This window comes from Trematosphaeria pertusa (assembly GCF_010094035.1).
Source record: "Trematosphaeria pertusa strain CBS 122368 unplaced genomic scaffold BU26scaffold_1, whole genome shotgun sequence".
Lineage (NCBI taxonomy): Eukaryota > Fungi > Ascomycota > Dothideomycetes > Pleosporales > Trematosphaeriaceae > Trematosphaeria > Trematosphaeria pertusa.
The window spans coordinates 1,368,379-1,389,246 of NW_022987212.1; the positions used below are offsets into that span (position 1 = coordinate 1,368,379).

Sequence of the window (20,868 nt, forward strand, 5' to 3'; positions counted from 1 at the left end):
GAACGTTTGCCGAGAAAGAGATTATAGGGGCGTCGATTGGAGTGGCGCTAAGAGTAAAGGTGAGAAAAAATACTTTGGTGCAGGTAGTAGAAACAGAAGAAGAATAGCAGCGTTTGGCGAAACGGTATCGATTAGCGATGGAGCCCAGTCTATTCGAAAGTCTAGCCGTACAGAACCCAGAGAGACATGTTACCTATGCCGTACCCCATAACGCCCCTGCAAACCCATGCGAGGGATAAAGATGATCAAACGGTGAGGCTATCCAAACGCTCATTCAAGATCGCCAAGTACCCTAGTCCTCGTTAGTAAACACATCCATCCATCCATCCAGCAGGGTTATTACACATACCAAGCCCACAATGCCTCTATCCAAAGCAAGCGTAGTATTTCGTCGGAACGCGCAGCTTCGCCTGGACAGGGCCCCACTGGAAGTAGGTGACCGAATTGTCGTTGCAATTTTTAGAATTGTAAGCGACACATAGACAACCCGGAGCCACTTCCCATTTGTTGCAATGGATCTCGAGCGTGTGACAGAATGCATCGCCCTGCATGGGATACCCAAGAACGTCGCCATCTACCCAGATACTGCCGCAACCGCGGCCTTCGGAGCCGGCGGTGCTCGCTTCGACAGAAGGAGAAGACTCATTTAGAGGCTTTGCCTCGAGCACGTCGGAAGCGGCTGCAGCAGGAGCGGAGTCGGGCAGGGACTTTGCTTCGAGCGTGTCTGAAGTCGATGCTGGCCACTCTCGGCAGGCGTAGTATTTGGACGGCGTCTTCAGGCGGCCCTGCGCGGGGCCGGTCATGAAATCGTTCACCTGGCCTTGGTCGAGGAAGTTGCAAGTCGGCGCGTTGTAAGCGATGCAGGCGCAGCCCTTGCCGACCATGTAATTTGTTGCGACCACGGGAAGAGTGTGGCAGCCAGCGTCGCCTTGTAGGCCGTAGGAGATCTGGTCACCGAGCTTCCAGATAGTGCCGCAGCCACGGGCGGCGTCAATAGCGGTGTCCGGGTCCAGAGGAGGCGGAGCGTCAGATGGCGAATCAAGTGGGATGGCCAAAGTAACGCCGAGGAGGAGGAGAAGTGAGAGGAGCTTCATGATGATCGTCGCTGGTATGTGCCTGTGCTGTGGGTAAGTTGTTGACTCAGGTGATGAATTGGTTTGGTACCTACTTGCGGTAGGATGTTGTAGGGATAAGGATGCTGCCGGAGCGGAGAGGCTAAATGGTCGTGAAGCCTATGTTGCGCTTTAGTCAGTGATCCGGACGAGGCTACAGAACTAAATTGATGTTTTACCTTCACTAGGAGTTGTTTGGAAGGTGTGGTTGAAGTAGAGCTGAAGAGCAGCGGGGCAGGCGAGTTTATATAGAGGCCGAGGAGGGTGCGGCTTGCGTACGCGTGGAGTGACTCCCAAGTCCTAGGTCTTGTATTCCGTCATCGATCCGGTGCTAGCCTTTTCCAGGCGAGGGATATAATTGCCTCTTTCTGTTCCCCAGACGAGCGTCCAAGGTTCCGCTGGTCGTATGACGCGCTGCCCACATCGACGCTAAGCCGCGTTCAGGAGTAAGCGTGAAAGAATGGACTCGGTCATCTTAGGCTTTGCAGTCAGTCATGGGCCTTGAGGTTCGGTTGATGCAATCAAAGTTAGAAGAAAAGCCTTACATGATGGGCTGGATGCATAAGAAGGGCTCGAACTTGCTTCAATTCTTGATGTCCTTACGATGTAGCAGACCCCACCCTTTTAACACCGTTCTACCGTAAGTACTGTTGCTGCATCCATGGATTCATCTCCTTCTGCTTGTGCCACCATGTATTCTCCCTCTCCTGTATCAAGCCTTCGACATCATATATGTGGAGCTGAGGAACCGCGACTGGCTATCCGCGTGCATGCCTGTGGAAAAATGTCAGTGACTGAATCGCGGGGAAATGGACAACAAACATACCTATCGACTGTGGCACTTGTACGACTTGGAAGCGACGTTGGTACCATGGGACGGTCCCACCCAGCGCGGGCCGGCCTTTCCACCGCACCCGCCTTCCCTATCATTCCAAATCAGCATCGTCAATTATCGAGCGCATCGCTCGCGAGCTGCTCCTCCAGCATGATAGAAACAATAACTTACGTGTAGAACACACAAGCACAGTTGGAGTTAAGCTGCCACTTCGCGAAGCTCCTCCTCGCATCGTGGCACTTGTCGTTGCCCAAGATGTTCTGGCTGGGAATGGGGTATGGGCTCATAATCGGGACCGCGTAGTAGACCTTGCCGCAGACGCCGATCGCCTCATCGAGCTGGTCACCCAGCTGGGTCATGTCGTGCATGTCGGTGACCTCAACCTCGTTGGTGGTGGTGTCGGCGTCGGTCATGCTGAGGGACTGCTCATCGACAGGCATAGCCATGACGAGAACCACCGTGGCCACGAGGAAAGCGAAGATGCGAGTGAGGCGCATGGTGATGGATGAAGCGTACGCGGAAGGCAAGAGTCTTATTTCTGAACACCGGGTGGAGAGATGAGTAGTGTAGAAGATGGAAGAGAAGTGTGCGGAAGCAGATGAGCGGTGGGAAGCAGACTCTGCCCCGGAAGATAACAGGCAGCAAACGAAGAGGTGAGGAAGGAGCAACCTTGGAATGGCAACTTCGTGCTTGGCGACAACAAATGATAAGAGAAGACCTGAGGAAGGAGCATTGGTAAGATTAACTATCTGAGGAAGGTACACCTGGGCACGTCCCCTCCCACCTGGCCATCGTTTTGATCCACCGAGAAGATGCTGCATTCATCTTGATGAGATTGACCTACCTAGGTACGATATACCGGGAGAGCCCCGGGAAATGTACGTCGGTTGCCTGGGCCGATAAGCATGCTTCGGTCAGATACATGCATGTTTATGAAGGAAAGAGCGTACGATGTAACGGCGGCGCATCAGGGGGCAAAATTCAAGAACTAGACACACGTAGCAAACAGCCCTGGAGCAGAGAAGGCAAAGAGAACGATCTACATTAAGACGGTAAAGCGATTTGGCTGTCTACCTCTTACTGGGTCCGGCACCCTCCAGATCTGTGGCCAGGACATTACACACCGCCGTGTGCGTATCAAGCGTCTCTGATGCTCTGCATCTGAATGACAAGACGATTTCATCGACCAACCCACCCACTCTTACAGCCACCTCCACCCCATTGAGCATCTGCAACCGGGTCAGCTCATCGACGCAACACAGCGCACAGACAATTCGACTCACACGTTTGAAGACCATCTCGCATGCCACCAAATCAGACCTTCTCACAGAACACATACTTCGGCTTCGTCCCCGTAAACGGGCTCTCGTTCCAAGTCGGCCCGAAAACCGTCGGCACATTAACCCTGCTCTTGCAATCCTGCTCCGTCCTTGATCCTTCGTCAGCGACTACCCAGTACGTCCGTCGACTAGGGAAATGCTTACGCATAGAACCTGCAACCGCATGGATCCCTGTCCATGCTGTAGACCGAAGCCTCTTTCCCGTGGAAGATCGGTTCGCAGGTCGCTGTCGCGAAGAAGCCTACGATGAAGCCGTCGTAAGGAGTTATGCGCACGTATCCGCACATCGGGGCATCATCGGTGCCCGCTTGGATTCCCTCTGAGTTAACAGAGTCGATGGGCGCGGCGGTAGTGAGAGAGTTGGTGAGGACCAGGGCTGTGGTGGCAAGGAGCTTGAGGAGCTGCATGGTGGAGGCTGGTGTTGCGGAGTAAATTGCAGTGTGTGGACACGGGACGTAGAGATCAAGAAGAAATCCTTATGCTAGGTTTGTGGGGGATGATGGTGTAGGCCGGAGGATGAGATGGGTGTCCGGATGTTTATGTATTGCGATGAAGTCGGATGAGTAAACCGGCGATCAGCTGGAAGCTGCGATGAAGAGAGAATCGTGAATTAGTCACGTTATCCGGCTGAGAGAGTCTGAGAGTTGAGATCAGCTGGTGTTGAAAGCTGATCGAGTAGCCCTCTCGCACCTCTAAATACCCCATCGCAGGCCTCGTCAGCTGAGCGCTTTACCGCCTTCCATGGAAGCCTCACCGACACATCATGACGAAGTCTCCGTCAAGGCGTCGTCAACGTCTCTCCGATAGCTTAGCTCTCGCTCGACGAAGTATCGACGTGGCAACTTGTACCCTGGTACCATCCAGTTCCTGCCCTCGCTGGTGCAACAACAGAACGAGTTTCGCGTACCCCTCGGCTACCTTCCGTAACATCAATGCCATCACCTGTCCTATCATCGTTAGTACCGTTGGGCCGGTTGCGAGGTGTTTGACGTGTACCAAGCTATTGTCGATGTTCTTCTGGCCGGTTTCCATATATTGATTCTCACCGCTGGAGACGGTGTGAGTGTTTGGACAGCCACAGTTGTTATAGGCGAGCGTTGTGTACGATCGGGATCGCCGTGAGATGGTTGGCGCATCTTTGAGATTGTAAATACCGCTCTTTTTGGTGAGTTCTGCACCGCCTCCTTCGTGTACCGAGGCAACGCATTGCGTGATATCATAATAGGCGCGGGAAGATATTGGCCAAACACCTGGGACAGGAGAGGCGGGCCTCGCAAGGCCTCGGGCGAATGGATAACTGCGGATTTTGTTAGGAGAGCAGCAGTGAGCTCCACAACTTCCCTAGAATTCGTCTATGCATGGTGGAGGCCGGAGTCAGCGCCAAGACGGGGATAAAGAGCGGAGCCATTGAACGATCTGAAGACTAGCGTCTGCATAGTGGTCACTGGAAGTCAAGACTGGGGTTGGGCTGCGTAAGTGGTGCAATAACATCGAGAATTGAGTGGATGCAACGAAAACAGCGAATTGATTCGCAAAAGCCGTGCATGAACAGAAATAGAAAGAGCGAAGGAGAACCAGGTCTTAAGAAAACATGTGAAGATCATGCGGCACTGATAAATCATTGCAAGCTTCCACAACACACGCGAAAAGCAAGTTCCTGTCCTCGAATGAAACCATTCCAATATTAGCAACCGCGTGACAGACCGAACCGGTCGCGTGGAAGGCGGAAATGTGCAGCGTTTGTACACTCCGGCCAACAATAGGGGAAAAGACAACTAAAAGAGGAATGTAGTGGAAAGCGAGGTGCAAGGATGCAGAAAATGCGGAGAATCATGCAACATAGGAAAGGTGGCCCGCCTTCTAGACAAATAAACAGAAAGTCATTGGAAGAAGAGACCCGCCCTAGGTTTAGCTTCCAACGTCCGTGCAATTATACCACTCGAAGCCTGGCCCGCTGAACTCTGTACGGTTCTTCTTGCCCTTAGCTTCTTCAAGGACGTTCTTATGCTTCGTACAGTCATTCTTAGTCCTGGCCTGGGCCATTAGTCCATTCCATGTAGAGGAGGCCCCCGGGCTCCGGCCCGCGAATACTTACCTGTAGAATGTGCAACTGGTGCGTTCATCGTCGACACTATATGACTGGAACGTGATATTGAATGACCCAATATTCCCACCGAGGGCGAAGCATTTCGCAGCTTGGCGGAGGGTAATATTTGTCGGGCTCATGGTTGCTTTGACGAATGCGTGGCCGCACATTGGGTCATCAGCGGACCGTTTATGGATGACGTCGGGCAGTCAGTTTTCATTAGAGATTGCTGGTAGGAGGGCGTAGTGGCCGAGGGCGCATGTGCCCGCGAAGAGGACCGACAGACATCCAGAAATGCGGAAGATGCGTATTTGGTCGTGGAGACGTTGTCTCGGTAGCTCTAGGAGCCGAAAGTTATACTAGAAGTGAGGACATCGGCCTTGTGCAGAAGTGGTATGTAGCAATATGTATCATGACAGAATCTAGGCGTTGGTTCGGTGTCGTGGAAGTGGAGGAAAGTGGAGGATTACAACAAGTGAACCCAAGGTAGATGTCCATGGTACTACAATGAGTCAACCTCATTCAGAGCTCCGAGTCAGAGCATTGGAGTTTGATCGCAGCGCGAGAGCTTCGTCGAGTGTGTATTATAGGTTCATACCTCCGGCATCAGGAATCGTCGACGGTAGCCGCATCTAAGAAGCGAGGAAGTTCTTCTCTAGTACATACCGGCGTCTTGTTCCCGTAGAAAGAACATGGCACAGGTTCATGAGCACCTGCGACATAACATTGTCTAGATGCCAGATCGAGAATTCCCAGACGATGCCTCGGAGCTGGACGATTTACCATGCCGCCTCCACCCCGTCTTTGGCCACCTTAAAGAGCTTTTGTGAGAGATACGCGCTAACACCATTGGCGCATGGAGTAGTTAGAGAGAGGGCAAAAGGCAGAATTGCCTGCTCATCGACAAGACCGGACAGTGACCGAAAGAAGGAGCAGAACGAGGAATGAGGGATGACATCATAGCCGTGACACGTTGGAGGGTTGGAGGGTCCGAATGCTCGTAGAATACTGCGTAAGCCTCGGATGCAGGCACAATAATCACGTCGCGGCAAACGGACGTGGATGGCAAGAGAGTAGAAGGGTAGTGACGGGAACGTGGAGTCACGGAGCAGCGGCGCCGGCGAGTTGAAACAGGAAAAGGAAGCTAATGCATATCGGTACTAGCCGCACGTGATCCCGCGATGCATGATTCGACGCGCCGAAACACCACTCCGCCTCTACGCATCGCAACCAGATCATCACCCAGAATGAGCCGGGCAACCGCCGAACAGGCGCTGAGCAGCCTCATTCCCACTTTGAACGGGCCCCTCCCGCCGGAGCTTGTCGAACTCGCCGCTTCCCTCCTCGCCCGCTCGCGAAGCGCTGCACACTCCCTGAAGCAGGATGAGGAGATTGCACGGCCGTATGCGTGCGCACAATTGGCATGCGAAAGGTATATGCGTATGCTATGGGCCGTGCACCGTTTCTGACTGTGTTTAGGTTAAAGAAGCGACTGAACCTCCCTACAATTACGCCCCGTCCACCTTGTCCACCGCGCATCTACAAGAAGCTCTACCAATACCTCGAGAGTGCCCTACCTGCATCCACAGCCCGCGAACCGCAGACGCCACGAAAAGCCGCCGGAAGCGCTCCGGCGTCTGCGCGAACAACGCCGAAAACGCCGCTGAGCGCAAGGAAGACACCCAGGAGCAGCAGGAAGGATGGAGACAAGGCACAAGAACCACCGGAATGGACAATGCGTACCATTCGCACCCTGTTGAAGGCCTTTTCGTTCCCTAATGCGGCTCCGCATATTTACACGGGCGTCGAGTCTATCGTACCCCTTCTTGCACGAATGTCCGCTGCGGTGGCCGAGACGCCCAGCAAACGACCCCGCCGAGCTGCTAGTGCTCTTCCAGCGGCCAATTCCGACCTCTCGAACAGCCGTGTATTAGGTCTTATAGCGGTTTTACTATTCTATGTGCTTTCGCGCATGATGGACAAGGACATTACTCCAGAGCAATATCTAGAGTGGCGGAGCAAAGCAGTGTCTACGCTACTCAAGTCGCCCCCAGGAAAGGACATCTCAGAAGAGGATTTATCCGTGGAGATCGAACAGCTGATGCCCATGGCGCAGGAGGAGGGGTGGCTCCAGATGGAGTGGTTTCTGAACGTCCTTCCTCCAGACGCCGGCGAAGAGATGGAAGGTGTTGAGATGACTGATGGGCATGCCACCATGGGTGCAAAGAGTAGGGGCTTGAAAGATGGCGGAAGCGATTACATTGGGCTTGGTACGATGATACAGGACGCTACGGATTACCTGAGTGAACGACAGCGCGAAGATTACCGGATATGGAAGGCGGGCATTCTGGCTCGCGTCGAAGAGATCGAGGCATCGTGACGCTGCTGACCACCGAGTCTCTTCCCGACAAACCTCCACTTACTTCCGTTGGAGACTTCATATAGCGAGTATCCTTCGAGAGTAGAAGGATGCGTTGCCAAGCGAAATAGATCATGGTCTCATCCTTCTTAATAAGTCTCCGCCACACTACATATACAATACGACGAACCTGAGCACACGGCTAAAATGGGGATTCTATGTCCTAGGTTTCTACTCTTCCGGTAGTCTGCAACCTTCTACGACCATGTCCACACTAGCTTTCATCTTCGGCTTTCTGGTGCTCCTATACAGTAGCCTCGCACACGCTGCCTGTCCGGCTTTCAACACCAATGCTACGCTACCGAACAGCCAATACCCTCCAGATCCATTCACATTCCTCTCCGGCGCCAAGGTATCGTCGAAAGCGGACTGGCAATGCCGCCGAACGGAGCTCGCAGCCTTGCTCCAGGATATCGAACTCGGCTCGCTCCCGCCAAAACCAGCCGTCGTCAATGCCACTTTTGACGGACGCAGACTTACCGTTACCGTGGGAGAAAACAACATGTACTCTTCTTTCGGCGTGACCATAAATCTCCCATCAAATCGCTCCATTGCCGATGGCCCCTTCCCCGCGATTATCGCCTACGGCGCGTCAAGCGTGCCGCTCAACGGAACGGGCATCGCAACCATCATTTACAACAACGACCAGATAGCATCACAGACCTCCCAGAGCACTCGCGGCTCAGGCATATTCTACACCGTCTACGGCAGCTCTCACTCCGCCGGTGCGCTCATCGCTTGGGCCTGGGGTATCTCCCGCGTCCTAGACGCGCTCGAACTCCTCGGCCCCGAAACCACCGGCATCGACCCCAAACACGTAGGCTTAACAGGCTGCTCGCGCAACGGCAAGGGCGTTCTCGTTGCCGGCGCCTTCGAGCCCCGCATCGCACTCACCATTACGCAGGAAGCCGGCGTCGGTGGCCCCGCCTGCTGGCGTCTGTACAATCTGCGCTGCAAGACGCAACGCTGCATCGGGATTCCTGAACCTACTGACCCGTTCGACTCGCCCTGGTACCGCCGCGACTTTCCGCGTAACATCGCCCAGAACTTCGCCGGTATGCCGTTTGACCAGCATGAACTCATTGCGCTGCATGCGCCGCGTGGTTTGCTGGTTTTGGAGAATAACATCGATTGGTTAGAGCCTGTGGCGAGTACGGTGTGTGGGAAGGCGGGTGGAGAGGTGTATAAGGCCCTTGGGGTGGGAGAGGCTTATGGGTTCAGCTTAAGTGCGTCGCATAATCACTGTCAGTTTCCGAGCAAGCAGCAGGTTGTGCTTGATGAGTATCTAGGGAGGTACTTGTTGGGGAAGGGTGAGAGCGGGACGGGAGAGGGCGTGTTTGAGAGTGAGGCGGGGACGGAGGCGGAGAGGTATGTGCACTGGGGTTGGAGTACGCCGGCTCTGGAATAGGGATAGCAGAGGTAAGGCCCTTCGATGCCTATTCCTAGGTGACATCCCCAATCGCCTGCTTATACTAACTAGCAAGCAATACAGGCTAGCTGTGGCGCGGGAGGAAGAATTGAGTTGCCGACCATGGAGTCCAACGATTAAAGATGTGCTATTTCAACGAAAAGGAAGTATTCGGGCGCGCATGCCTCATTCCCACCACTGCTTCGCGCTATTGCTGAGTGTTCTCAAGATCGATGTTCCATGTACTTAGCACAGGCAGTGAGCGTGTGTTTGCTTGATCGATCATGCTTTAAGTGTTTGCCTTTGGACATTTGTTTCAACAATCCATCCGTTAACATCACTCGATTGTCATCGAGCCCCCCTTGTTTCCCCTGGCGTCGTTATAAATGAAGTACCATGAGTGCCTCCGAAGCTCTTCCACCTTCATCTTCTGCTTAGCCATTGCGCAGGGACAACATGTCAGGGACCCAGAGCCCAGCTGGGAGCTTGTTGGCTTCTAGTCACAACTGTACGTCATCCATCGCAAGTGCAAGTGCACGATAGGAAGACTGACCAGCACAGATGCATCGGACAATGGAAACCTCACTCGCAAGGGCCACATCGATCAAAAGGGTTCCGGGCTGATAGCCAGCGCCTCCATACCCGCCGGGACCCGCATCCTCGCCGAAACCCCTCTAATGCGCTTCCCCATCGACTCGCGACCCGCACCCGGAGCCATCCTCTCTGCATACAGATCACTCACGGACGCCCAAAGGGAGGCGTTCGACAGCCTTGATTTCGATCCCCCCGATTCAGAAGAAGAACAGGGGTTGAACCAAGAAGAGTTGGATGACTACTCGGCTAGCGAACCGTACATCCTGAAGATGATGCTTGCGAATTACACCGCCAACCAGATCGGCGGCTGTGTATGCACGAAAATCAGTCAGTTGAACCATGATTGCCTGCCAAATTGCCAGATTGCGTGGAACGCGGGCATCGGGAAGGTAACGGTCCATGCAGTTCGGGATATTGCGAAGGAGGAAGAGCTCACCATCTCGTACATTGACGGCGCGAACATGACAAAGGACAGCCGGCAGGAGAAGCTGAACGAATGGGGCTTCCAATGCCGGTGCAAGGCATGCGCCGACACGGAAACGGGACGAGAACATGATGCTGTTCGCGATACTCTCGAGTGTCATCAGGAGTATATCAAGACGCAGTGGGAGAAGGGGTCGGCCATGGATGTCGATAACTGCCACAGGAATGCGGTCGAGATGGCGGACTTACAAGAAGAAAACGGGATTCTGACAAAAGAGCTCGCGGACTCGTAAGTTGTCTTTGGAGAGCTGCCCAGGTTTCGTGTTTAGGACATTGCCGCTGACTCGGGGATAGATACCACTTGGCGGCAGCGTTTAGCTGGATGCTCGTGAATCCAAAGGAGACGCTCGAATGGGCTGAGAAACAATGCGAGCGCGAGAAGCTCTGCCTGGGCGACGACCATCCGGAGTACAAGCGCACGGTCGACATCATCCCCCTTATCCGCTCCGCCATCACGGGCTATGATGACTTCCAAGCCGCAAGGCGAGAGAGTGACCTAGCCAACCTAACGGCCGTCGTCATGAAGAAGGCTAGGCCTAAGAAGTGCGGAGACTGGCGGGCGAAGAACCTGGTCAAGGCACGGTGGTGGACGAGAAGGGAGATGGAGGTCAAAGAGGGGGATGAGGAGTATGAAGAAGTAGAGAAGCTGGAGCGTGAATTGGAGTTTCTGGAGGAGAGGGTTAAGAAGAAAGGGGGGAATGAGAGTGACGGCGTAACGGAATATAGGAAGATTGAGGCGTGGTTGGAGAGGGAGTAAATGAAGAAGGATGAGGAGGCTGAGTTGGCTGAAAGCCCTGAAGTGAAATTGTCTCTGTAGGAAAAAGACCAGGTCGGGATGAATAGAAGCGTGTCTTTCGAAACAGCACCCCTCACCACTACCATTGACGAGAAACAGGAAATGACCTTTGCACTCGCGAGTCCCGGCGCCTGATGTCCAGGCAATATCCGCTCCTCCAAAAGCAAATCTAACGACGTATAAAAGTTTGCACTACACTCAAGGAATATAGCTTCTCGAAGCATCATCGCGACCCGAGTGATACTAAAGAGCGATGAAACGTGGACTTATTGCGAACAAAGAACTTGGCTCTTTTGTAACAGAGGGTTTGTTTTCCCCTATCAGACAGACAAAGGATGCTATACACCGACCACGTGAGTCACTGTATGCTAACCCATTTTCTAGGCCTATGCTATATAATCCCAATTTCCTGCCTCGAGGTCGCTCTTCAATAGCACACCTAGTCATTTCAGGAAAGTATACACTTATATTCACCATACTTGACAAGCGCCAACTGATCTTCAAGCCAGAAACACCTCCAGAGAAACCCCCCAACATCACCATGAAGCTCCTCCCCACTCTCCTCTTTACCCTCGGCGTCGCCACCGCAAGTCCTATTGCAGAACCGGCTGCAGACGCAGAAGCCCTCGGCCTCGTGAGTGACGGTGTCACTATCCAATCCCGCGGCTGTGGTACCATCTCTGCAACCGGCAGCAACGTCGCCTCCATGCTGCAAGGCGATCAGCAATGCCACACTCTTTCTAAGGCTATCAAAAACTATAAGGTCGGCCAGGGATGCACATGCATGTTCTTTACAGCCCCAAGCTGCGACATGGGCGGCGATTGGCCGAGGTGGCTGGTGGGGCCGCAGCAGGGTCAATTCAGTGTTGATGGGACGAAGTCGTATACGTGTGGGGTTTCAATCGCGATCGCGTAGATGAGACGAGTTAGTCGTCGGCATGTATCTATCTTTGTCAAGTTTCCTTTAGATCTTTCGGTAGCTTGGATCGTGCATTTGGAACTCTACTCACAATCGCCCTGGCTCGGGACTCGGTCCCAAATCGGGAATGTTCTTCTCTCCTGTGGGTTATGCGCGAGGTAACGTACATCCACCCGTAGCGCAACCACTTCCTCTAAATAAGTATTTTAAATCTACCAATATGATTTTTAGGGAATACAGCCCTTATATCGCTGTTGCTTGGCTATTTCCCTATAAGATGTCAGGCTCTCAAGGAAAATACGGCGGTGTTGAGGATGCTGTCGATGATTCTATTCGCGGCGTTCGTTCGCGCCTTAGCTATTGTCCCCTGTCCGAGTACGCAATTCGGCATGTTCTTTTACTTCGGAGCTGTTGGGTGGAAGCTTAATCAAGAGAGTCCAAGTATTTGGGCTTTAAAGACACTAAGCGCCTAGGAGCAAGCAATCCGAGGGGTCCGGCGAGATTCACGCGATATCCCACGTGACATAGTGTATAAACCAGCCTGAAAGGTCGAAGCGTCATCCTGTATTGAAACGACACGATGGGAAAACGCTCGCCATCGTTGCGTCCGCCCTCATTATGCCTTTCGTTCGTGCCCGCCGTTTCTGTGGCCCCGTCGTTGTGTGTTGCCGTGCCCGCCGTGCTGACGGTACAGCCGTGGATGACGCTGAGTGTACAGCTATCTCTGGGTCTTGCTATACCTCAGCTACCTCGCCGTTTATTCTCCTTCGATCCTGCGTGCCTTTCTTGACTTGACAACACCTCGGTACGGCGAGGACTTTCTTCCCTGTGTATTCCGTCGGATCTACTGAGAACAAAAGGTGCTTGTTTGCGAATGCGCCTCCGTCATTATCCACTTCGATGATGCTGATGGCTAACACTTCTGGGTTTGGATCATTGGCCGGGACGAGGTGGTCAAAGGTAACTCCGTAGTAGTCAATGTAGCTAAAGCGACAAATATCAGTCAAATGATACCATATAGCGTGTTTCAGTAACGCATACTTACTCTAGAGGCCTTCTTCCGTCCATTGCCCATGCTAAGTACTCATGCCGTACAGGCAGATCGCCTTTGGAAGAACAAACATCATCCTCTCCATACAACGCCTGGTGTGTAAGGCTCGCAAGAGCCCGGCCCGCTGGCTGCGGAAAGGGCTTAAGCGGGTGCCAAGCTACGTCAGGAAGAAGCTTCTGTATAGTCTCTAGCGGTCCCTGTATCTCAATCCGCAGTGGCTTATGAGGAGGCGGAGGATGATGCTGATGAGGCGGCTCATGGATGCAGGGCGGAATAAATAGCTTGAGAGCCATCACTGCTGGTCACGTCTCGCTTGAGCAGTGGGCAACAATATTGCACGTCGCCAAGACTGTGGCTAAAGCATAAGTCATGCTGCCACATGTGGCGGGTAAATGCTGATGTGTTGTAACCTCATCATCATGTTTGAATAGCGCGTGCTCCGCATCGACTGCGGTGGCCATCATCGTGATATGCGTACAGTGGGGAAAAGGTCGTGGGACCTTATGCTGCAGACATCGCATGCAGAGGTTCGGACGATACAAGATATGGAAGGTGGACTGGCGCCCTCGCCGCTTTGCATAGTTTCCTCGGCGATAACGCATACAACATCGCTTGGAAACTTTGTCAAATGTATGCCAACTGCCAGCTAGTCGTGTCACTCCCTTTACTCATGGGCCACTCGCGCGTGTTATAAGACTACCGCGCATGCTCCATCTTTTCCTGTCTCCTCTACAACACCCCGACGACGCAAAACCGCTCTCATAGCAATCTCCAGAAACATCTTCAGGCATGGCGCATTCTATTATCCCATCAAAGGCCGCACCGTAGTCGCCAAAGCGGATATCCCAACGGGAACTCGCTTCTTCCCTGAAACGCCCCTCCTCGCGCTCTCCAACTCCCAGACCTCTCTACGTGAGCTCATCGAAGACGTCAACGGCCTATCCTACGAGCACAACTACCTCTTTCTCCAGCTTTCCCGTCATGCATCAGCCTCGATCAAAGAGCAAGCCTTCAACGAGTTCCAGTGCAAGACCTAGGACTCTCGGAAACTTTTTAATTCTATGAGGAGGGTGTTGGGGATCTGGGATGCAAATGCACTGGGACCGAACTTGTGCCTGCTGGGTAGCTTGTTCAATCACCCTTGCACGCCGAATGCGTACACCACGTTCAACGAGGCGCTCGGCGAGCAGACGTTCCACGCGACTCGAGATATCCGCTCCAGAGAAGAAATCTGTATCTCATATCTCGACGGCCCTTCATTACTGCTCCCATACGATCAGCGCTAATTCGCGCTCCAGAGTCGCGGATTCAAGTGCATCTGTCGCGCTTGTCAGGACTGCGAACTAAATGAACAGAATGATGCTAAGAGTCTTCAAGAGCGGCTGAGGGCTGTTTGGTGCGACCTGAAGGATATTTACCAGGCAATGGAAGGCCAGCTCATGAAGGCATTCTCGCATGGGGGCGGCGCCGTGCCTGATACAGATTGGGTGGATGACATGAGGGACACGGCGCAGAGGATGGCACAGATACAGGAGCAGTTGGGGTTGTATGATCTGGAGCTGAGGGAATGGTAAGTTGAGGGATCAGTTGTGCATGGGAGGTATTGCTAGCTAACACTTGAGAAGGTCCTGGAAAGTAATCGACATGAGTCGGCTTCTGGAAGACGCGGATACTGCACGCAGCTGGGGCGAAAAAGTGCTTGAACTTATTCGGACATGCGAGGGCGACGATCATCCGTTGTATTTTAGCGCTCGACAGGAGGTTTCAAAGCTTTCGGCATGAGGAGACGGTAAGGACAGGAGGATGATAGACGAATATAGAAACAACGACCAGGCCCAATAGACAATCTTAAACCTCGGTGAAGCGCACAATCCACAGGAGTTCTAAAACTTCCACCCAGCAAGCCACTCCGCCAACAGCTGCTCGCTGAGAGGTATCATGCTTACCTGAGATATCTTCGAAATGTTCTCAGACTTGCACCTCATGTCCTCTCTTCCCTCTCCCATAGATCGCAAGAAGTCGGAGTACTTCAATGCGGCATACTTCTTCTGCTCCGTAGCGTCCGCTTGCGCCTTCTCGTCCAATCTATCAAGCCATTGAGGGAGGCTAATGCGTTGCCCATCGACACCGAAGCGGCTACGCAGCGTATCTAGGAACATGCCCCAAGCAGCGACTTCAGGGTGAACCAAGTTGAAAATATGGTAGCCCGATGTGCTGTCTGCGTTTGCCACGGTGTCGGAGATTTGCATAGCAAGCGCATCAACTGGGATCCAGTCCACGGGAGAGACATGGGTTGGAAGCACACCCAAGGCCTTTGAAGTTCGAATGATACCCAGCAGCCACCCTTGGGCGGGCCACGTGCTACCGGAGGACGTAATCGTGCCGCCAATCTGACCGATGCGTATGATATTGACGGGTATCCCACATTCCCTATGTGCAATCTGCAAGACTCGCTCGGCGATACCCTTCGATTCGCCATAGCCCATATGCATGGCGACATTGCCATCTTCGATCGGCGCCTCTGGTATTTCAGGTTCCTTGGGGAAGACCTTTGACCAATTTCCAACAGCAGCGATGGAGGAGATGAAGGTGATGCGCGGCCGTTTAGGGCTGTGTCTCGACCAGTCAATGATGTGTCGTAGACCCGATAGGAACGGCTTTTCGAAGGAAGGAAGAGGGAGGCTGAAATTCGGATTCCAAGAATTATAGACGATCGTGTCGACTTCCGATGAGAGCAAGTTGAAGTCCCTCTCGCTTAGTCCGAGATTCGCACTACCGAGATCGGCGGCGAGAAATTTGACGTCTTTGAAGTGCTCATTCGTAGGAAAGCCAGCGCTCTCTAGAGCTTTTGCTGTCCTATCGCCAGCATCAGAGCCGCGATTGAGACAGACGATCGATGCAACACTGGGGTTTTCCAAGAGAGCCGCGAGGATCTGAGGGCCAAGGTAGCCCGTGGAGCCTACCAGTGCTACGCTTCGAGGACCAGCGTCTTCCTTCGCGGGCGTTGATGCCTTTGTAAGGCCTTGAGTGTACTTCTGGACTAACTCGTCCATGGCGGTAATCCGGAACTGCGTTGTTCCTTCTGTTTGGAGTTCTCCAGAATTCAGGAAATGGGCGAGAACATTCGATAGCCTCCGGATCGATGAGTTTCGGTACACGATGCGAGTGCCAAGCCACGACAAGTCGCTGGCGGGTGAGCTTTCTTTCAGCCCACCCTTCAAGTTTCCAAGAAGTTGGCCTATCATTACAGAGTCAAGCCCAGAAGAGAAAAGATCGTCGTCGTCTTCGATACCTGAAAGTTCGGGAAATGAGCTAGAGATGATGCTCCGGACATAGCTTAGGACCGTACCTATCTCGAAGTGGGGCTTCATGGTGGCTTGTAGGCGAGGAAGCTCCTGCTGTGGTGGAGCGGCGGAAGTAGTCGCATACAGCTCCTCTATTTCCAGGTTGTAAAGCTGCTCCGTCAGTTTCCTGACTATGGTTCCCTTCCCTGCCCTACTGAAAGGCTTGTTGAGCTTGGCAACGATGATGTTTCCTCGGAGAATGCGACCTTGGGCGGGCACTAGACGATTCGCGTCTTCCACAAGAGGCCAAATGCTTTCGGATAACCCATTGCGCTTCTCATCAGCTACATCAGGCTTAGGCTCGATCAGCAGCGTGGCGCGTGATCTCCCTTGGCCAATGACTAAGGCTCCGGCCAGGGCCGGATGGCCCTGAATTGTCAGTTCTATTGGTACGGGATTGAACTTCTCGCCATTGGACAGAACGATGATATCATCCTTCCGACCGTAGTATCTCCATAGGCCGGGCTTCTCCGGATGCTGCTTGAAGAGATCTTTCGTATGGTATTCGGCTATACTACGCATGTTGTGGTTCAGAGCGGATATCGTCCTGGTGCTCTCGTCGGCAAAAAGGACCAGCTCGAAAGAATCAGCCTCATCCTCTGATGGCTGCATCTCGACCTTGAAGTGTGGATTCCATTCCATCCATGCCCAGTCTTCAGCAGATGGCGCGAGCTGCGGGACTTGAAAGGCTTCTGTAGATCCATAGAGAGGACACAGCTCAGTGACTTTCGACAATTGTTCTCCAGCATTTGGCGAGAAAGGGCCACCGGTGTAGCACAGGAAGTCAAGCTCTTTGAAGAACTCAAGCCCGCCTGGCTCCATGAGTAGCTGCTCGGCGATCGAGGGTGGGAGGTACAGAGCACGTAGTTTTTGGTGGCGCATGACCTCTTTCAGGAGCGCCCCACTTGGGGGCATGAGCGGCGGACCCAAAACCGGACTTGACGACTCCGTAAAGATGGGATTGATGAGCAGGGACAAGAAGCCAGCAAGATGGAAATACGGAAAGACAGTATAAAAGCGACCCCCGCCGTTGAAATCCCAGATCGAGTAGTCTCTATTCCTTCGTCCGGGGACCTTCGGAAGGTAGCGTTCGTTGTCGAGGACGGCAAAAGTCGCATGGGTCATGGTGATAGGTTTCGGGAGTCCTGGTCGCTGTTAGGTACATTTGGTGCCATCACACAATCGGAGCTTACCAGTAGAGCCAGAGGAGTGAAGTACTACGATCGGATCGTCCTGAGCGTCTGCAAAGGGCTTCTCGTAGGGAAATGGCTCTGGGCGGCTACCGAGCATGTCCCGAAAGGAGGGGATCTCCAAGCAGACTAAATCCTTGCGGAGTGCGACCAAGGGTTTGATGACTGGTGCAACTTCTGCAGCGTGCAATACCCTGGTGCAATTTGTCTGCTCCATCAGAGACATATTGGTGGCTGGTGGATTGCGCGGCGAGGGGAGCAGAACCTAGAGCGTTAGCCATCATACTTGTCGACCATGCTTGAAGGTGACTTACTCTATAGCCGCACTTCACAGCTCCAAGGAAGACTGCAGCGCTTCTGAGATCTGGGATCCCGATGTAGGCCAACGTCTCGAAGCTCTCGCTCCTGCCCAAGGTGGTCGAGATCCAGTGGGCCGTGAAATTGACACATCGAGCCATATCACCACAGGAGACATCGGCAAATCCATTAGAAAGATCGCGGTCCCTAGGAACAGAAGCATAAAGACGATCCGGAATGGAGGTTGCTAGGTCGTCAAGTGCTTGAGGTAGAGTCCTGTTCCCATGAGGGGTTGTTTCGTATGTGACCGGCGACATTGCTTCAACTGTGTAGAGAATCTAAAGAAAATCGGCAATATAGATCGTATGGCAAGCGGAGGAGCAGGAAGGGAATGATGAGTTGGAAATGAGGGCCTCGCCGGAACTCTTACATGGCTGCCTCAAGCTGGTATCAACCTGCTTCGGCGGCGCAGCCTGACACCAAAGGCGGCGGGTTCCATTGTACAAAATACCTGGATTTCCTAATTAGGCATATGCTGGATCAGTCGTAGACGAATGGGTCTCCCCACGCGTGAGAGTCGTGAGTGCTGTGCCGCGCCGGTACTTACCCGCCATGACCCACTAACTGTATCCAGCTAGTCAATTGGTTTCCGAGGAAGAGGAACTAAGACGTGAATCCTCGAGGGTTCAACCAGCACGCGAACTCGTCTTTCTCCTCATCAATATGCAAATACAAGGGTGAGGTATGCGGCATGAGCTCCTGTCTCGATGGCCGCAGGTTTCGGAGTGTCTACGATCGCGTCTCCAACTCGTCAGGGTTCTTGCTCCTTCTCGAACAACAATATGCAACACAAGAAGCAGACCTTGCGACATGCAAGTCGGACTCCGAGTATCTTTTGCCGCTTTCTCCCCTGTTCCTCCTTCTGCTATGGATTCTTCCTCACGTGTCGCTCGCCTGATCGCCACAGAGCGAGCATCTGATACTTCAAGACCTGGAAGAGTGCTACACCATTCACCGCCTCCATCTCTCTCTCGAATATCCACCTTCAGGTAGCCACTCATGGAGAATCAAGTCGATATCTACAATACCCCAGCGTTGGAGGCACCGCAAGGTGAAACTTCAAATCTGGTAGACCCATATTCCACGCACCGTTATCTAGTTGTTACGTCCGCAGTATGCCTCGTATTATCTCTTTCGGCCATCGCCGCGAGGATCTTCACCAAAGTCCACATACTCCGGAAGATGCAGATCGAAGACTGTAAGTTTCCCCAACACCTAGCTCATCCCCAATACCGTCTAACTAAGCACAGATTCACTCATCTTCACCGCAGTGAGTCAAATACTTGGAGCGGGTGAAACCTGCGTACTGAAATCTTCAGGTCGGCTTTTCTGCGCTAACCGCAGTCATGCTTGCTGCAGGACACGCCGGTCAAGGAAGACATCAATGGAATGTTTCAATCGCTGGTGTTCAACGGATCGCGTTTGTATGGGCTTAGGACGAGTTTTTCTTCGTACCTTGCTAAGTATGGTGTCCAGCTAGCAAACATCTTGGAGATTGTGTATCCGCCTACCATGTTCGCCGCAAAGCTGGCAGTTCTGCTTCAGATCAAGAGGATATTCACAGCCCATCAGAAAGACTTCATCTATTGGTCTGTCCAAATACTTATTACAGCAAACTTTCTTACCTACCTCGCCTGCTTTTTGGCCTTCGTTTTTGCTTGCTGGCCAAGGGATAAAATCTGGAATCCTCATATTCCTGGAAAATGCATCTCGACAAATGCATCGATAATCGCCACGTCCGCCATTAATGTCCTCTCGGATATCACTATCCTTCCGCTTCCCATACACGGCGTCATGATGCTGCATATTCCATTGAAGAAAAAGATCGGAGTAGGCGCGATATTCGCTACGGGTGCCTTGTCTGTTCACCCCTTTACAATCACGGTAGCGCTGCTAACGCCTCGCAGTGCATGCATCTCCAGCATAATCCGCCTCGTTTATAGCGTTAATCTCACTCATACCCACGATATAACTTGGGCAATCGCTCCGGTGGGAATGTGGGCGTGCGTGCTCTACTACTTCTCGATATCAGCCTCGTCAACTGACGTTGCTCTAGGCTCGCGGAATTCACGACCGTTATTCTCGTCGCCTGCTTTCCCGTGTTCCCTCGACTGCTGCAATTCTTCCGGAAGCCGAAGAAAGAACTAAAGTACGTGTACAATTCCGAACCTAACAGCAAGCATGCACCACCCCGCAACGAGGACACCTCAACACATGGTACGGTGATCGAGGGAAGACCGCTATGGGATCGTACATCCCGCTTGAAGATAGGAAGGCTGGCTCCAGCTCTGACATAGGTGGTGAATCTAATGGAGGGAATTCATCTGCTCCTATTCCTATTTCTGGCATCTACAAAAAGGTTGAGATAGAGATGGTTAGTCAGGAAGGGTTAGCAATTTCCGAAGCACGTAGGCTATAGACTGTAGAGACCGATGTGTGCGGCACTTCGGCAGGATGTATCAATCGAATGTCAGCCTCCGAGAGCGCTTTGCTAGCCCTTCGAAATGGCGAAACGAGATTGCTGAGTGTTCCACCTGGGCAACGTCTTCAGAGTAAGGATCCGCTAAAGACGGAATAGGCTTAGCGCATACTTAGCATCTTGGCAGAACCCATAAATTTTTCGTCAGCTCACGCCTCAGCCTGACCTCTCTCATTGATCAATACTGTATACGCCGTTGTGTCCCACATTGCTTTCTTGGCTGAATAGCTCAAGCGCACGCGAGGCACAGGAGCGACGCAGTGGAACCTTACCTTTTTGACCATGAGCAGCGATCCATGTCCCTGTCAGCCTCCCTATCAGCGCGGGGGATATCTGTTATGCCCGTTGTTCAATCCTTCTCTGGAAACCCGGGAGGCCGATGCAACCCACGCAGGATAAAGGGCGATGCGCAGATGGCGAATGTGAGGAGGATGGATATCACGCAGAAATTAGCG

The 20,868-nt window shown here is 53.0% G+C and overlaps 12 protein-coding genes across 12 annotated transcripts; 7 read left to right on the forward strand and 5 right to left on the reverse strand.

Annotated features, from left to right (window-relative positions):
* Positions 1-126: 126 nt before the first annotated feature.
* Positions 127-1,314, reverse strand: BU26DRAFT_512926 (uncharacterized protein). The gene is made up of 4 exons (XM_033827504.1): positions 1,292-1,314; positions 1,169-1,232; positions 350-1,116; positions 127-292 (listed from the first exon to the last, which is right to left on the reverse strand). The coding sequence occupies exon 3, from the start codon at positions 1,092-1,094 to the stop codon at positions 366-368; it is 729 nt and encodes a 242-aa protein (XP_033691012.1). The 5' UTR covers positions 1,095-1,116; positions 1,169-1,232; positions 1,292-1,314; the 3' UTR covers positions 127-292; positions 350-365.
* A 510-nt stretch (positions 1,315-1,824) lies between these two features.
* On the reverse strand, positions 1,825-2,444 carry BU26DRAFT_557486 (uncharacterized protein; the record flags this gene model as incomplete). Its single annotated transcript, XM_033832462.1, has 3 exons — positions 1,825-1,886; positions 1,939-2,030; positions 2,119-2,444. 3 exons carry the CDS (start codon positions 2,442-2,444, stop codon positions 1,825-1,827), a joined length of 480 nt encoding a protein of 159 aa, XP_033691013.1.
* Positions 2,445-3,155: 711 nt separating this feature from the next.
* On the reverse strand, positions 3,156-3,906 carry BU26DRAFT_512927 (uncharacterized protein). Its single transcript, XM_033827505.1, has 3 exons — positions 3,432-3,906; positions 3,231-3,376; positions 3,156-3,176 (listed from the first exon to the last, which is right to left on the reverse strand). The coding sequence occupies exons 1-2, from the start codon at positions 3,692-3,694 to the stop codon at positions 3,262-3,264; spliced, it is 378 nt and encodes a 125-aa protein (XP_033691014.1). The 5' UTR covers positions 3,695-3,906; the 3' UTR covers positions 3,156-3,176; positions 3,231-3,261.
* Positions 3,907-6,620: 2,714 nt separating this feature from the next.
* Positions 6,621-7,753, forward strand: BU26DRAFT_526581 (uncharacterized protein; the record flags this gene model as incomplete). The annotated part of the gene is made up of 2 exons (XM_033830713.1): positions 6,621-6,805; positions 6,853-7,753. The coding sequence occupies 2 exons, from the start codon at positions 6,621-6,623 to the stop codon at positions 7,751-7,753; spliced, it is 1,086 nt and encodes a 361-aa protein (XP_033691015.1).
* A 122-nt stretch (positions 7,754-7,875) lies between these two features.
* Positions 7,876-9,461, forward strand: BU26DRAFT_13276 (carbohydrate esterase family 15 protein). Its single transcript, XM_033819689.1, has 2 exons — positions 7,876-9,211; positions 9,277-9,461. The coding sequence occupies exon 1, from the start codon at positions 7,998-8,000 to the stop codon at positions 9,198-9,200; it is 1,203 nt and encodes a 400-aa protein (XP_033691016.1). The 5' UTR covers positions 7,876-7,997; the 3' UTR covers positions 9,201-9,211; positions 9,277-9,461.
* On the forward strand, positions 9,429-11,111 carry BU26DRAFT_13282 (SET domain-containing protein). Its single transcript, XM_033819690.1, has 3 exons — positions 9,429-9,708; positions 9,762-10,506; positions 10,572-11,111. The coding sequence occupies exons 1-3, from the start codon at positions 9,657-9,659 to the stop codon at positions 11,032-11,034; spliced, it is 1,260 nt and encodes a 419-aa protein (XP_033691017.1). The 5' UTR covers positions 9,429-9,656; the 3' UTR covers positions 11,035-11,111.
* A 323-nt stretch (positions 11,112-11,434) lies between these two features.
* On the forward strand, positions 11,435-12,209 carry BU26DRAFT_13283 (uncharacterized protein). The gene is made up of 2 exons (XM_033819691.1): positions 11,435-11,529; positions 11,583-12,209. The coding sequence occupies exon 2, from the start codon at positions 11,615-11,617 to the stop codon at positions 11,987-11,989; it is 375 nt and encodes a 124-aa protein (XP_033691018.1). The 5' UTR covers positions 11,435-11,529; positions 11,583-11,614; the 3' UTR covers positions 11,990-12,209.
* Positions 12,210-12,404: 195 nt separating this feature from the next.
* BU26DRAFT_573870 (uncharacterized protein) lies at positions 12,405-13,336 on the reverse strand (the record flags this gene model as incomplete). The annotated part of the gene is made up of 2 exons (XM_033834309.1): positions 12,405-12,976; positions 13,038-13,336. The coding sequence occupies 2 exons, from the start codon at positions 13,334-13,336 to the stop codon at positions 12,727-12,729; spliced, it is 549 nt and encodes a 182-aa protein (XP_033691019.1). The 3' UTR covers positions 12,405-12,726.
* Positions 13,337-13,422: 86 nt separating this feature from the next.
* Positions 13,423-14,080, forward strand: BU26DRAFT_573872 (uncharacterized protein; the record flags this gene model as incomplete). The annotated part of the gene is made up of 3 exons (XM_033834310.1): positions 13,423-13,431; positions 13,475-13,673; positions 13,809-14,080. The coding sequence occupies 3 exons, from the start codon at positions 13,423-13,425 to the stop codon at positions 14,078-14,080; spliced, it is 480 nt and encodes a 159-aa protein (XP_033691020.1).
* Positions 14,081-14,467: 387 nt separating this feature from the next.
* On the forward strand, positions 14,468-14,825 carry BU26DRAFT_557493 (uncharacterized protein; the record flags this gene model as incomplete). The annotated part of the gene is made up of 2 exons (XM_033832463.1): positions 14,468-14,613; positions 14,669-14,825. 2 exons carry the CDS (start codon positions 14,468-14,470, stop codon positions 14,823-14,825), a joined length of 303 nt encoding a protein of 100 aa, XP_033691021.1.
* Positions 14,826-14,926: 101 nt separating this feature from the next.
* BU26DRAFT_471974 (acetyl-CoA synthetase-like protein) lies at positions 14,927-18,241 on the reverse strand (the record flags this gene model as incomplete). The annotated part of the gene is made up of 3 exons (XM_033825405.1): positions 17,892-18,241; positions 17,581-17,842; positions 14,927-17,532 (listed from the first exon to the last, which is right to left on the reverse strand). Exons 1-3 carry the CDS (start codon positions 18,189-18,191, stop codon positions 14,927-14,929), a joined length of 3,168 nt encoding a protein of 1,055 aa, XP_033691022.1. The 5' UTR covers positions 18,192-18,241.
* Positions 18,242-18,963: 722 nt separating this feature from the next.
* BU26DRAFT_402691 (uncharacterized protein) lies at positions 18,964-20,066 on the forward strand (the record flags this gene model as incomplete). Its single annotated transcript, XM_033822818.1, has 6 exons — positions 18,964-19,132; positions 19,185-19,204; positions 19,254-19,358; positions 19,399-19,793; positions 19,842-19,937; positions 19,991-20,066. Coding segments are annotated over 6 exons (861 nt in total), but the record flags the coding sequence as incomplete, so codon positions are not given.
* Between the last annotated feature and the right edge of the window lie 802 nt (positions 20,067-20,868).